The sequence below is a fragment of the Patagioenas fasciata genome, chromosome Z, assembly GCF_037038585.1.
Source record: "Patagioenas fasciata isolate bPatFas1 chromosome Z, bPatFas1.hap1, whole genome shotgun sequence".
NCBI classification, from domain to species: Eukaryota; Metazoa; Chordata; class Aves; order Columbiformes; family Columbidae; genus Patagioenas; species Patagioenas fasciata.
In genome coordinates, this window is record NC_092560.1 from 72,495,352 (window position 1) to 72,509,692 (window position 14,341).

At 41.5% G+C, this 14,341-nt stretch overlaps 1 protein-coding gene across 4 annotated transcripts in view; it reads left to right on the forward strand.

Moving 5' to 3' along the window:
• Positions 1 to 14,341, forward strand: part of SMARCA2 (SWI/SNF related BAF chromatin remodeling complex subunit ATPase 2) — a 120,362-nt gene that overhangs the window by 572 nt on the left and 105,449 nt on the right. The window contains exons 1-2 of one of the 4 annotated variants that reach the window (XM_065860205.2): positions 731 to 804; positions 10,585 to 10,845. In XM_065860205.2, coding sequence (XP_065716277.1) covers positions 10,621 to 10,845 — 225 coding nt within the window. In that variant the 5' untranslated portion in view covers positions 731 to 804; positions 10,585 to 10,620. Of the gene's footprint in view, positions 1 to 730; positions 805 to 986; positions 1,222 to 2,545; positions 2,565 to 10,584; positions 10,846 to 14,341 lie in introns of those variants that run through there. The other 3 variants (XM_065860204.2, XM_071802469.1, XM_065860203.2) reach the window with 3 other exon arrangements.

Here is a 14,341-nt window from a genome sequence, read left to right on the forward strand (position 1 = left end):
AACAACGACCAGCTCTTGGCACCTCTCAGTCTTGCCGCCAAGCGAACGTGTCACAACGCTCCGGGCGACGCGAGCCGCTGGAGCGACAGCTCACAGACAAGCCCCGGGGCAGCTCGGCGGGCCGGGGGCGGCCTCTCCTGCTGCCCCACCCAGCGTGGGCCGCCCGGTGGGCTGCGTTTCGGCGGCTGCGGGGGGGGGCGGGGGAGGTCTCAGGGTGAAGTTCACGGTGTCCGGCGGCGGGAGAGCGTGCGGTGGTGGGGTTGTTTCTCCGGTGTGACACACGCTCCCCTAGACCTGACCGAGGAAAGGGAAGTGAGGAGGCACAGGCAGGGAGAAAGACGGTGCGTGGGGGAGCGGTCTCGCCTGTGAGAGTAGCGGCGTTCCCCGGCAGAGCCAGAGGAGCCGTGATCCGGATAATCTCCCTGCCTGTCACAAGCGCTACACGCACCGGGGAGGGGGAAGGAGATGGGGGCTGAGACTTCACCCGAGAGGCTGCGGCTCCTGTTGCGTTTCAGTCTCTTGTTTTTAACTGTGCAGTCACTCCAGCTGTGAAGGTGTCGCGATTTACTTCCCAAAATAGCATGTCTTCCCCCTCTACCTCGTTTTCCCTGCAGAAATCATGCCTGCCCCCCCCCGCCTTGCTGCAGTCAGCGGAGCCGAGTAGCACAAAACATGCGCTTGCAATTTTGTAATCGCCTTCCAAGCAAAAAAGCATTTTATTTCCGGTGTGCGCGGATTCCTTTTTTTTTTTTTTTTTGATCGGGTCGGGCGGGAGCGAGGATGCATACACACGCAGATGCTCAGGTAGACGTGGCTTTTTCCGCCCCGTCAGGAGAGAGGGACGGCGGTGGTCGACACCTGAAAAGTTCTCTCCCGTGCCGGAGGCGGGGGCAGGTAGCGGGCAGCTGCTGCAGCCAGCTCCCGGGCGGGGCAGGAGAGCAGCGAAGCTCGTCCCCGGGCCTTCGCGGGGGAGAGGGAGGCGGTGGTAAGCGCCGGCGGCGGCGGGAGGTGGCTTTTCCCGTCCCTCTGCCTGTGTGAGCGGCGGCGGAGGATCAGGAAGTCACCGCCGCCACACACAGGCGCACAGACATGTTTGGTCGGCGTGACATGGTGGCGGAGGGAAGGAGCGGCGGGGAGATGGGCCCAGCCCAGCCCTGAGGGATGCCCCGGCTGCTCGCCCGCCTGCTGCCGCCGAGCCGCCCCCTCTCCCCCGCCGTCGAGGTACGGGGCCCTGCGCGGCCCGCCGCCGGGAGCGGCGCAGCCATTGCTTCGTGGAGGAGGGGAGGAAGGAGGCAGCGGGGCTGGATCTCCGGGCAGGGACGGTTTAGAGCCTCTCGGCCGGGGCGAAAACTTTCTGGAGGGCCGGAAGGGGTAGAATAAGGCCCTGCGGGTTGTGGGCGGCCGCCCCGGCGCCGTTGCTTGGGGGAGGCGGCGGGCGGCGCGGCGCTGAGGCCTAACGCGCCGCCCGGCAGGGCCGGAAGACCCGCGCGGCGCCGCCGAGGCAGAGCGCTGCCGCGGAGGGGCGGGCGGCCCGCGGCCGACATTGCCCGGTGCCGACCCTCCGCCGGCGGCCTGGGCGTGCGCCCGGCTGTGTGCCCGCGCCGACGCCTGTGCCGTGTCTCTCCACCCCCCCGACGCCGCGACCACGTTTCATTATGTCCGTGGTACGGGAAGAAATGGAGTTTTTTATTTTGTCTCCTCCCCCCCACCCCCAAATGTGTGATGGTGGAACAACAAACTGCTGCACACGGCTGGAAAAGTTATAGCTCTTCTAAACTCGAACTGAAGTTACACTTTACTGTGGTGTGGTTTTTGTTTGTTTGTTTTTGTTTTTTTTTTGTTTTTTTTTTTTTTCTTCCCGAAGTGTGCATTATTGTCAGATGAACTGAGTGGTTTAGTGGCAGCATGACTACATAGATCGCATCGAAGTTGGTATTACTTGTTATCTGCTGCTTGTGTTTGATATTCACACTTTCCAAACTTTAGTCTAACACTGTTCTTTCGAAGGTTTCTGATTAATATTTTAGATATGCGAGTAAATAATCAACTGAAGAATTGAAGCTATAAGATTTTTTTTTTACCATTTTAAGTGTTCTGCACGCTTTCAGAAAAAAAAAAATGGTGCATGAGATCTGTGACACGCTATTGTTCTGCTTGTGTTCTTTTCTGTTTTGCTTTTAATTTCTTCAGTGTTACTGAGTTTTGACTACAGCCCCTAAGAACCAGGCAATAAACATTGTGCCGGAATTTAATTCCTTTGATAGTATAACAGTTACATGTTCGGGGTGGGGCAGTGTCTTCTGTGGCAGTTAGTATTGTTGTGCAAATAAAGGCACACTTTCTCTTTGGGAACCTAATTGCCCTATTACTGCCTTTGACTTTGTTTCTTTTGTCCTTTTGTTATTGTAAGGAAAAAAGTGTTGTACCAGAACGATAGGATTAGAAGCAGATTTTTATGCCCGTATACATCAGTAATAGAAAGCAAAAAGATTGATTGGATGATGAGCATTTAAAAAGAAATCTGAAGTTATGTGTACCAGACAGCATATGTGGACTTGATAGAGGTGAGGGGAAAGCTTTATTAAATACAATATTTCTCTCGTGAGTTGTGTCTCAGCTTTAGGACTGGTATTTCTGTGGTGGAACATGTGCCAGAATAGTGTGTACAGAGCAGCCTTAGATCTTATGTTCATTTCAAGTGGTCTCTGAGCATTTCTTGTCAGATTTGAAAAATGCTTTCACCTACACCTGAAGCTTGAAAATTGACAGAAGAAAAGTGCTCCAGTTAACACTCTTATATTAAATATATTCTTGACAAAGGTCCATACAAAATTAATATCTGCAGATATATTTTCTCAAATTTTGTTTGACTTTTGAAGTTAGGGTCAGAATGTACAAAGCAGCAACTTTAAAAAATGTCTACACTTTTACTTCCAATTTTCATGGTCTGGATTTTCAGAAGGAGACTTTTCATTCTTCATATGGCTGAAAACATTTTTGCAAATTAGTCATTACAATGCCCATTTTTTCAATGTTTTGTGCTGCAATTAAAGTTCTGTATGTGTGAAGAGTGTTTCCCGGACCTCCACCACTTTTTAATTTGATCTGTTTAGTTTTTTGTTTGATCCTTTAGTGAAGTAGTAAATACAATGTTATGACATAAAGATAACTTGTCGTGAGAATGGCAGCAGAGAAAAGTGCGTGCCTTATTTACAAGGTGAAATGAGGGAGGATGAATAAGGGAAAGCAGTAAGGTTTACTTAAACACAGCTTTGGTAGTTTGCAAATGAAGCAGAATAAGAAGAATCATACTAAAAATGGGTTTATTTGTTCCTGACAAATGTAAAGTCATCACTTCTTAGGCATAAACATATTCCTGCATGTCTCCACTTGGTAGAGAATATTTCCTACATTTCACTGCAGGGTTTGAGCACCCAGGTAGATCATTTAGAGGGACCATTCGGAAAAATGTAAAAATAAGTTTCTTGTTACAGAAACAGTACTTTGTTTGTGACTTCACTGATATTTTACTATAACTAACTTGTGTTTGAAACAATCTTCTCCCTTCTTCCTCCTTTTCTTCCCTGTTTAAGTAAATACAAAGCCTGTCAGTAATATGGCAAATTTGCAAATTCATTTCCTTCTACCTACCTCTCATGATGGTTTTTGTTTTTCAGAACCCAATGTGAAGATGATGTTCAATAGATGTGATTAATACATGTAGTAAAGGTCATGGCACAGAGTCTTAATCTATAACCAGTCAGTATTCTGTCATGAGTCAGTTTTCTGTGCCCAAAATGTACGGTGGAATCTACATATGTAGCAAACATGAACTTCATCTTGGACATTGTCTGCCATGACTGTGGCCATGGTGTTAAAAGGCAATTCTGACTGCGCCTGTCTGCCCTCCTCTTTTCCTGAAGTCCATGGTCTTCTGCGGCAAAGCCATCAGAGAGGATCATATGTATATGCTGTAGCCTCTTCATTGAAGAGTCTGGTGGAATAACTTAATCTAATTTATGGGAACTCTGACTTGCAATGACGCCTTTTGACTGTAATACATTCAACCCCCAGCTGTTAGCCAGTCATTTATTGGTGCTGATTGTAGTTTTTCATAAGAGGGTAGGCCGTAAGTTAATGTAGTTGAGAAGTCAGTTTATGAAAAAATGAAACAGCTACACAGTAGGAATAAGAATTATTACAAAAATATTTGTAAGGGATTGATGGTAGGGATTATTAGGACTAAAATCCTTAAGTAAGCTGTCTCTGCATCTGAAAAGGAGCCTTATGCTGCCTGACTCTACAATGAAGTTTCTGGTGTAAGCCCACCACCCATTCTCCTAACTCTCCTGGGGTGCATGCAAACGGTCTTTGGTAGACAGCTAAACAAGTGGCTGATGCAGTGTCCAGAGGTTTTTGTCTGTGACTTAAGTGTCTGGATAAGCAATTAAGGTTCAGCATTTCTGATTCTGTGGTTTGTAGTTTAAACTGCAAATTCACTTCCAGAAGGTTTTGAAGTAAAGTTCCATACATGAGTATGTAAAGGCAGAATCTCTCAGCTGTTAATGTATTTGGCTTCTCTGTGTGAACTGAATAATTCTTGTTTATGTTATGTGAAGATTTGACCCTTCTCCTTACTGCTTCTTTTTTTGTTGTTGTTGTTGTTGTTTCATGTAGACCTGTTTATTGACTGACTCATTGTTTGATGAAATGATGATAGTTAAATCCTGATACATGGTAATGCAGAGTGTCCTGTGGGGTTGTGCAATATAAAACACGGATTTGCTTCCAAGTTTTTTTAAGTTACTTGTTTTAATTATGATGAGCTGCTTTCATTATTAATCATCGTGAACGTCTTCATTTGGTTATGGTTAGAAGATTAAGCAAATACTACAAGTCACTGACAATATCATTTCATGTTTTCTGTGGTTATGTAGTAAAAATAACTCCTTTAGCTCATAGTTGCTCACAGTTTCACAGGATATCTTTTCAAAGTCACCTGTGAATTGTGACTTTGGTTGAAGATGTGTGGGGAAAAGTAGACTGTAATTATTGTTCTGTGAAGGCAAAGTTGCAGTCTGCTTTGCAATGCGTATGTGGCTGTTGTATGGGTCCACATTTCCTTTTCATCAAATGTAAGTGGTTCAGTTTCCTTACTTTCCCCTACATATCCAAGGCAGCAGATTTGGCCAAAACTCCTGGCTGAAGTTCAGTTTAGGTTGACTTGATTGTGGAAAGGCAGAAGTTATATTGGATGGTAAAGGGAAACAGCTAGAAGAATTATAAATGCTTACTGCTCCATCTCTTTTTAGACTTGATGTGTGCCCTGTGTTAAAGCAGTCTGTAGTCTCTGAATCTTTCTGGGTGTTCTGCTGGTCTTGAATTCTGAAGTAATGTAAGTGGTTTTGGTTTTGGACCCACTAATATTGCATACTTTCTTCACGCAAAGGAAATCCATGCCTTTGTTACCTTTGGGTGTGTAGTGGGTTTATACTAAAATATGTGTAGTGTTCTTGAATGCTGTGGGTCCTGAAAAATTGAGCTGATGGAGACACTGTTGTACAATGAATGAGCTACATCTACAAAACCTTCCAGGTGCATATAAAGTGATAGTGCAAAAACATTTATGCTTAGGGAATGTTCCCTCAAATTCTTTGTATTGTAGATAATCACTGTCCTAAACCATTTGATTTAGAAGTAGTTGAGCAGGGATCGTAAGTCTCTCTCTTCAGCTCTTGGTTTTGTGGCTCTTCCTGTATCTGCATCTGGTTAAAGCAATTTTTTATTATTATTATTATTTGTTTTATTTTTTTCTGTCTCAGCTCTGTGTCCAGCAGAGATGGAAAAATTCTCTGAGACCACAGGAAGAGCTGCATGATTTACCACAACTAATTCAGTCCCCACTAGTTCTATTGGGAGCTGTTCTCAAAAGAGATTTGTTGATGTTGATGTAAATAAACCTAAGAAGTGATAAGGGATTACAGTCAAGAAGATATGTCTTATTTAAAGTCTATGAATAAAACTATTCTCATGAGGGTTTCGAGAGAATTTTAAGATTGGACACTTGAGAAACAATTAGTATGTAATGCACTTGAGAGTCAGGGCCAGAAGCCTTATCATCATGAGATAATTTTATTTTTAATTTTAATAAAGTTCTTATAATCTATTAGAAACATTTACCTTTTTTTTTTTTTTTTAATTCCCTCCCTTCACTTTATAAATCTAACAGGCACCACTCATTAAAAAGCAGTCCGTACAACTGGGTCAACACTGACTGTCGCAGGGAGTTGGCTTCATTTTGCTTATTTTATTACAGGTGCCAGGTTTTACCCAAACTAATATTAGTGTTGTCTGGATGGAACCTGGCCACTGTTGCACCTGTTGTATTTTTGTAGATTATTGCTTTGGCTTTAATGAGTCTTTTATAAGGGCCTAGAGGAATTACATATCTAGCTCTTACTGACTTTTAATGAGAGCAGGGTAGTTTATATGGGTTTTTTTATACAATCTCAGTCATAGTAAATATAATCTACACTATTTTTGAAACATGTTAAATCATAAGATTTTTAGCTGTTCTATGAACTGATCCTTGGTTTAGAGGGCCATGTATAATCTGGTTTATGGCAGTAGCTGCTTTTTAGTTTTGTGGGCTACTGTTGTCAGAGAAAATTGCTTTGTCTCTTCATGGGTATCTTTGCATAGGATTTATTCCTCACATTCAGCTAATATTTTCCAATATTTTGTGTTCTCCTGATATAGTTCTTTGACATACAAAAATCTCTGACTACAAATCTAAGACAGTTCACAATTATGTATGGTTTGGTGAGTTTATCTGCTCTTAAAGATATTGAAGGGACTTATTTGGTGTAAGGGTGTGCAACATCATCCTCTGGTATAGGCTAGGCACTTGCTAGCCCATTAAAAGGAATTTAAAATTTCTAGGTTTGTGTAGAGGATATGTTTAATGTATATGTAAATGGCAGTGTGACTAGTGGAGCTGAGGCTGGAGCCAGTTAGTTTTTGAGAACTGCAAGTTGAATTTGACATAGAGGTCAATAGGGAGGGAGATTTTGATACCCATTTTGGTGCATGGGTGTAGGTAGAAGTCTTTTGTGAAATAGGATATTTTGGGATACCGCATACTGATAGAAGTTTTGCAATTGGTTGTGTTGTAGTTCTGTATAAATTTTTCTAATAGTGTTGATGTTGGTGGTGATAGGTTCTGCCTTGTTAAATGGACTGAATCTGGCTTATGTGCAGAGAGACACAGCTGTGACAGTGTCAGTCTTACATTCTGCAATGTAGTGATTGACTTGTATAAAAACTATTGTGTGGAAATGTCTGTTGTCCTTCATGCAGCCAAACTGTAGACCTCTTACAGGAAGCCATGGCATGGTGTATGCAGTTGTGAACATTTGATACCTTGCTTCCTTTTGTGGTAATGTCATGGGGTTTCAGGGGACTAATTAGTGAACATAGTGTTTTGCTTTGAACAGAGAAACTTCATAGACATCTCCCTGTTTTATCTTGCAAGGAAATAGGATCCCAAGGTAGCGTATTTCAGGTGAGGATACTTTATTTTAAATGAGTTAAGCATTGTTCTAATCTGTTGCCTTGAATCAGGAGTGAGGGAATTTGTAAGCAAATGCTGTTAAGCTGTTTTTGATCCTGACAGAATGATTAGTTAATTGGGAGTAAATAAGTGAAAATGATATTGGTGTAGTAGCATTTTATCTTTTGTGTGGGCTCTGATAAGAAAAGACTCTTGCTTATAAAAGGAGAAAGACGATCAGTTCTGTAAGCTTTGAATTCCATGATTGCTAGCAGTAACCACCAATCCACTGTCTTGCAGATGGGACTCCTTTCTGCTTTATTGGAACCTTGGGAGGGTACTTTGTTCTTCTTGAGTGTCTGTTTCTTAATTTGGCTACAAGCCAGGGTGTTTGCAGTGTTACAGTATGACTTTATATAAACAGTCTCATAACACAGTTACACCACTTACTCAATTTAGAAAGTAATTTCTGCTAGCTATGGATAGTGGTAAACCCAGATGTGGAAGGTAGAACAGCACTCTTCTGCGATAAATTCTGTAAGGAAAGAGGCTAGGACATGGAGTTGTCTTAGGCCTTGTAATGTACCATTACATTGTAATTACCTTGTGATGTACGAAATTAGAATGCTTTTCAGTAAGACTCATTTTTCATTGGATTGGATTTGTTATTATGGGACAAGTAGTCATAGACAGGTAACCTCACTATAAAACTACACCCAAAGTAAGTAAAGGGAACAGGCTAAGTCCATCTAACGGTTAGATACTGCTAGAAGTGGTGATACTATTTGCTTCCTTTGTCTTTTCAAAAAGCCAGCTCAGTAACCTGAATACCTACATTGTTTGGTGTGTGGTGGGTTTTTTGTTTCAGAGAATCACAGAATGGCTGGGGTTGGAAGGGACCTCTGGAGATCATCCAGTCCAGCCCACCTGCTAAAGCAGGTTCACCAGAGCAGATCACACAGGAATGTGTCCAGGTGGATTTTGAATGTCTTCAGAGAAGGAGACTCCACAACCTGTGGGCAGCTGTTTCAGTGTTCTGTCACCCTCAAAGTAAATTTTCTCCTCATATTCAGATGGAACCTTCCATGCTTCAGCCTGTGCCCATTGCCGCTCATCCGGTCACTGGGCATGACTGAAAAGAGTCTGGTCCCGTCCTCTTGACATCCACTCTTGAGATATTTATAAATGCTGTTAAGTTCCCCTCTCAGCCTTCTCTTCTCCAGGCTTAACAGACCCAGCTCTCTGTCTTTTCTCATAAGAAAATGCTCTAGGCCCCCTAATCATTTTCATAGTCCACCGCTGGACTCCATCTGGTAGTTCCTTGTCCTTAAACTGTAGAGCCCAGAACTGGATGCAGTACTCCAGATGCGGCCTCACCAGGGCAGAGTAGAGGGGGAGGACAACCTTCCTTGCCCTGCTGATCAGACTCTTCCTAATGCACCCCAGGATACCATTTGCTGTCTTGGCCACAAGGGCACATTGTTGACTCATGGCCAACCTGTTGTTGACCAGAAATCCCAGGTCCTTCTCTGCTGTGCTGCTTTCCAACAGGTCCACCCCTAACCTGTACTGGCATCTGGGGTTATTCCTGCCCAGGTGCAGGACCCAACACTTGCCTTTGTTGAATTTCATCAGGTTCTTCTCTGCGCAGTCCTTCAGCCTGTCCAGGTCTTGCTGAAGGGCAGCACGGCCTTCTGATGTGTCAACCCTTCCTCTCAGCTTGGTATCATTGGCAAACTTGCTGAGGGTGCACTCAGTCTCTTCATCCTGGTCATTGATGAGTAGTTTGAACAGGACTGGGTCCAGTACTGACCCCTGGGGAGCCGCACTGACTACAGGCCTTCACCCAGACTCTGCACCGTTGATCACAGCCCTCTGAGCTCTGCCATCCAGCCAGTTCGCATTGTTTGTTTTGGTTTTGTTTTATATAGGGCTGCTTTTTTGCTGACTTGACTGCTTGAATGCTGTGACCACTGTATGATCAAACACTTGAAAATAGTGCTGTTTGGAGTGGGGAATGCCAAGAAACATAGCAGATCTCGATGGCAGCAACTGACCATCGGTTTTGTAAAACTGTTGCAGCTACGTCCCGGTGTTACAGTACAGTGACATTAGTAGACAAAAAGTTCCCAATGTTCGACATCAATAAAAGTTATCAGAGACCTGGAGAAGAAGGATGAAGGTTCTCAGAAAATGGAAGAATGTTGCAAGCCTATAGCCTGCATCCGTTTTTTTCTGTTAAAAACAAAGAAATAAAGACATAGTAATAGTTGGTTTTCCAGCCTGTAAAAAGCCTGTCATTTGTTCTCAGATTGCTTACTGTTTTATAAGCCACTTGAGCTGCACTTTCCTAGTTTGTGACATTGGCAGAACCCCTCAAGTGAATTATAACTCTTCAGTCCAAAGTAATTGTCTTTTCTTTTGCGTGTTATGTTTGATATTGATAGGATTGCATACAGAGATAACCAGAGAGGTCCTGCATTAATATTTAACTTTAAAAAAATGGTTCAGAAAATAGTCTTAATAATCCTTTTGATACTTGTTTTACTGCATTACCATGAATTTTATATGTACATGTTTCAGTGCAGTCCCATCTGTTTAGGGAGAAGTTTTTGAAAACACACACACACATACACGCACACACACACGTTGCAGTGGTGCCCAGCTATCTTCCCTGCCTTTAGTAGCCCTGTGCTTTATCTCATATGTTATATCTGATGACAGCAACTCAATTGAACTACTGTTGTCTCTGATAGATGTTTCTCATAGCATACCAGTTGCTTTGTTCTGTGGGTAACACATAAACATCCAGAAATTGACTGATCAGGATCCTTATCCTTTTAGTGGGCTTATAGAAGGATGGTCAAACTAATGTGCGACGTTAAGGATCATTTAGGCATTTTCTGCTGATAACAGCTTGCATGTGTATGTGCATATGTGTGTGTAATGATTGCCAGTAGACTTAATTTTATTTTTTTTAGTGCCCCACATGTCACATAGAAATCCTGTTTTTGTTTTGTTTTTGTTATTAGAGCTATCCGGCTAATTGAAAAGGAGACAGAAAATAGATGTCCACGCCTACAGACCCTGGCGCCATGCCTCATCCTGGTCCTTCCCCTGGACCAGGACCTTCACCTGGACCAATCCTAGGACCTAGCCCAGGACCGGGGCCATCTCCTGGCTCAGTTCACAGCATGATGGGGCCAAGTCCTGGTCCGCCCAGTGTCCCGCATCCAATGCCAACAATGGGGCCTACTGATTATCCACAGGAAGGCATGCACCAAATGCATAAGGTAATAGTTTATTACAAGTGAACCTTTTTTTCTCAGTTGTCTCCACTGATTAAAAAAAGCTACTTACACTACACTTAGACCTGCGTAACCGCTATTTAACATTGTATATCACCTGCAAAGCTGCAGCTACACTCCTGTTTCCGTCTTTATCAGTAAAGATGATGCATATACCAGATTGAACAGTTTCCTTGTTCTTAGTAGACTTCTTTGAGCTATAGAGTTAGTAGTTTGCAAATCTCCATTTGTAAACTGAACTTTTCAGTAAGATAGACATTACTAGGGAAAAAATGAATTATAACATTAAAACCTTATGGTAGTCAATTCTAACCACCTTTTTTTTTTTTCTTCTCTGGACATATCTTGCATTTTTCTGGGGTGGTTTTTAGTTTTGCCTTTTGAAAATGTTTTTAAAGGTCTTTTGCTTACGAATTTACTTACTCGTCTATGTTGATGGAAAACCTGGTTTCCAAGTTATTTTATAAAATCTCCATCTTACTAAGGAATTTGGAACTGTGCAGTGTAGAATGTGAATAATTGGATAATTCAGGATAATTTGGGGTTATTAAATTAGGTTTGTTTCAATTTCACTGATGTTGTGCTTTCAGAAATACGTAGTAACATCTTAGAGAGCCAAGGTACTGAAAATGTTTTAGTAATTATCATTGGTTCCACTTGGAATTGTTAGATGAACATAGAAAAAAATTGTTTTAAAGTAATATAAATGTATTTACTTTTCAACTTCTTCATGTTGCCGTTTTCACATATGAATCAGTTTCATTAGTTAGAAACAGCTAAAACAGTGTCCATTCTGTAGCAACATGGCACTGCTGTCTTTTGTGTGAAGAACTGTATTATTAAAATGGCTAATAACACAAAGACAGATGAAGTGAAGGAAGCTATGATCCAGCTGCCAGTTTGTACTGAACTGTTATAATTTCTGAGAGGTCAGTACATTCAGTTACTAGAAGTTTTGTGTTTGAATCTTGAAACATGTAATTTAGCTATTAGCCAGATTACACATTTGCAATTGTCATTTCCTTGTTTGTGGGTCAGTTACAGCAAAAGCTTCCAGTACTTTGCTGAATGCCCCAAACTTCATAGACAGCTGAGGTTTTAACGTCCTTAAGCTTCTTTGTTTCTTTCTAAGAGATTCTGTACCTGCAGAAGAAGAGGTTGGCATCTCTTATAGTTGTTATATATATGGTATATATGTATATATAATATATACATATCATACATATATATGGAATTTTCTGTTAGAATGGCTGAAGGCTCATACATTGTGTTTTTAACTGTTATATCCCATTTTACCATGTGTGTCCCAGACTTTTAATGTTATGTTAGCATTAGAAACAGACCAACAAATGTCATCCCACAAAGTTCTCTGAGACTTTAGAAGCATCTTGGAAGTTCTGTGAGCCAGAGTAGAAATTCTTCCACTGAGGAGGCATTGAAATATTTTAAGAAATGCACCATGAATGTGAAGAGTCTGGATAGCTAATTGTAAGATGGCCAGTCAGTATAGCTATAGTAAAATTACTTTCCTTTTTTCTATACCTTGATTCTGATACTGGAATAAAGGCTGTAATTTCACAAGTCTTTAGTAGCAACAGCCTTGCTGTCCTGTAGTTTGCCACTTCACAAGCTCCAGCATGCCTGTGTGCGTGTGACTAAGCTAGAAAATGGGTCTATTGAACTGTTGCACGTGAAAGAGAACAATCTTTGTTAATTTTTCCGTGTAGATGAATTTCTTGGTCTGTTTTCCTGTGTAACCCCAGAAACAGTGTATTGTGACAGCTAAGGGAAGGGTCTGTTCAAGGAACACTGTGAAAGGGTGCCTCTAGACTATTTTGCAGATTTTACTTGAGTGTTGTTCCATCTAATTAAAAAACTGGTCAGCCACCTGCAGTTTGACGAAGTACATTTTCTTCCTGCTTAATGTTATGTAAAGCAGCTTGACTTTCAAGTCATGACACAACATAATGCATGTGTTTTTCCTAATGAAATGCAGTAAAAGTGGGAGATTGCACAAAAAGCATCCCAGTTACACAATTGCTTGTGGGCTACACATGCCATGTATGCAAGAGGATGTGGTTCTTTTAAAATTCACAAACTAAGTAGTTAAATACCTTCTATGTTAGATGTTTGACTAGCTTACAAAGAATAATATAATGCATAAAAGTAAAATCCAAAGTAGACAACAATAGAGAAAACACTGACACAAACAGATTAATAAATAATAATTCCTGAAGTATGTTTCCTTAAAAACAGTTAATATGAAAATTAAAGGCTGTATATTCACTTAGTAACCAGAAAACCCTTCCACAGGAAAAATTGCTATTGATTTACATAATGCAGTTGTTTTGGCAGAAACAATAAATTAGCTATCTTTCATGCTACTTTCTCAAGTAATATTTAGACTGTTGATCAGATTGCCGGGGAATTACTTAATTCCACATTTTACTGAAATATATCTTGCATGAAAGACAGCTACATTTAAGTAGAAATACTTAGAAGTCTGTCTAGTTGGGGGACTGTTAAATGCAAAACTCAACAGCTTCAGAGAGCCTCATGGGGTGAAAGTACTTGGAAGGTGGAAGATACTAAAGTAAAGCGTTGTTACGTAGTTGCCTTAATCTTAGAAAGGAGCTCCTCTGCAGGCAGAACATAGGGCCGGGTTAGATGGTTTCAGTCTTATTTCATGCAGCTTTCTGTATGCTCTTGTGAACCAGCTGGGCCACATGATTTTAACTGCTTAACTCTTAGTTATGACAACAGTATTGCTGTTTAATTTGCATCATTCTCACTGGAGGGATGGGAAGAGTACTGCAAGTTCTTGGTTTGTTTTTCTCTTCCATTTAATCATAACCTGTTGCATAATCACTTCTTTTGTGAATTTGTGTACTGTAAATGATTACTGGCAGTGGAAGAATTATGATGTTGTGGGCAATATAACCATTTTGGGTGAGTGAGAAAAAGTAAGTGACAGAAAAGTCTTCCTACAAAAATGGTAATTTTTACTAAATATATTATTGTTGACTCAGATGTTCCCTTAAAACAGAAGGCAAATGGCTTCCCATTTCCAATATTGTTGTCTAACATATCTGTGCACATTAAACATTCTGAGGATCTTAAAATTCTGCTGAGGTCCTGGAAGTAATGCTTTTTTTTATTCCACAGGCATGTTGCCTGCAATATTTTTGTTGTATGTGTTTACGTTCGTGAAAAAAGAAAAAAAGTATTGTTGCCAACTTTGAAATATCAGCAGGAACTTGTATAAAATGGTGTTTCAGTGATTTATATGGCATTAGCAGAATTTTTGGCCAAGTCCTTACTGCAGGGACACACACAGTCAGTCTGGTTGTCCCATCAGTGATGCATGCAGTTATGCTGTACAGTTATGTGACAACATATCGCTGTTTGGTCTACGTAATTTTTGTTAGTATAGAGGCTCCACAGTCTAGAAGAAATATAGTTTAATAATTCATCTTTGTTT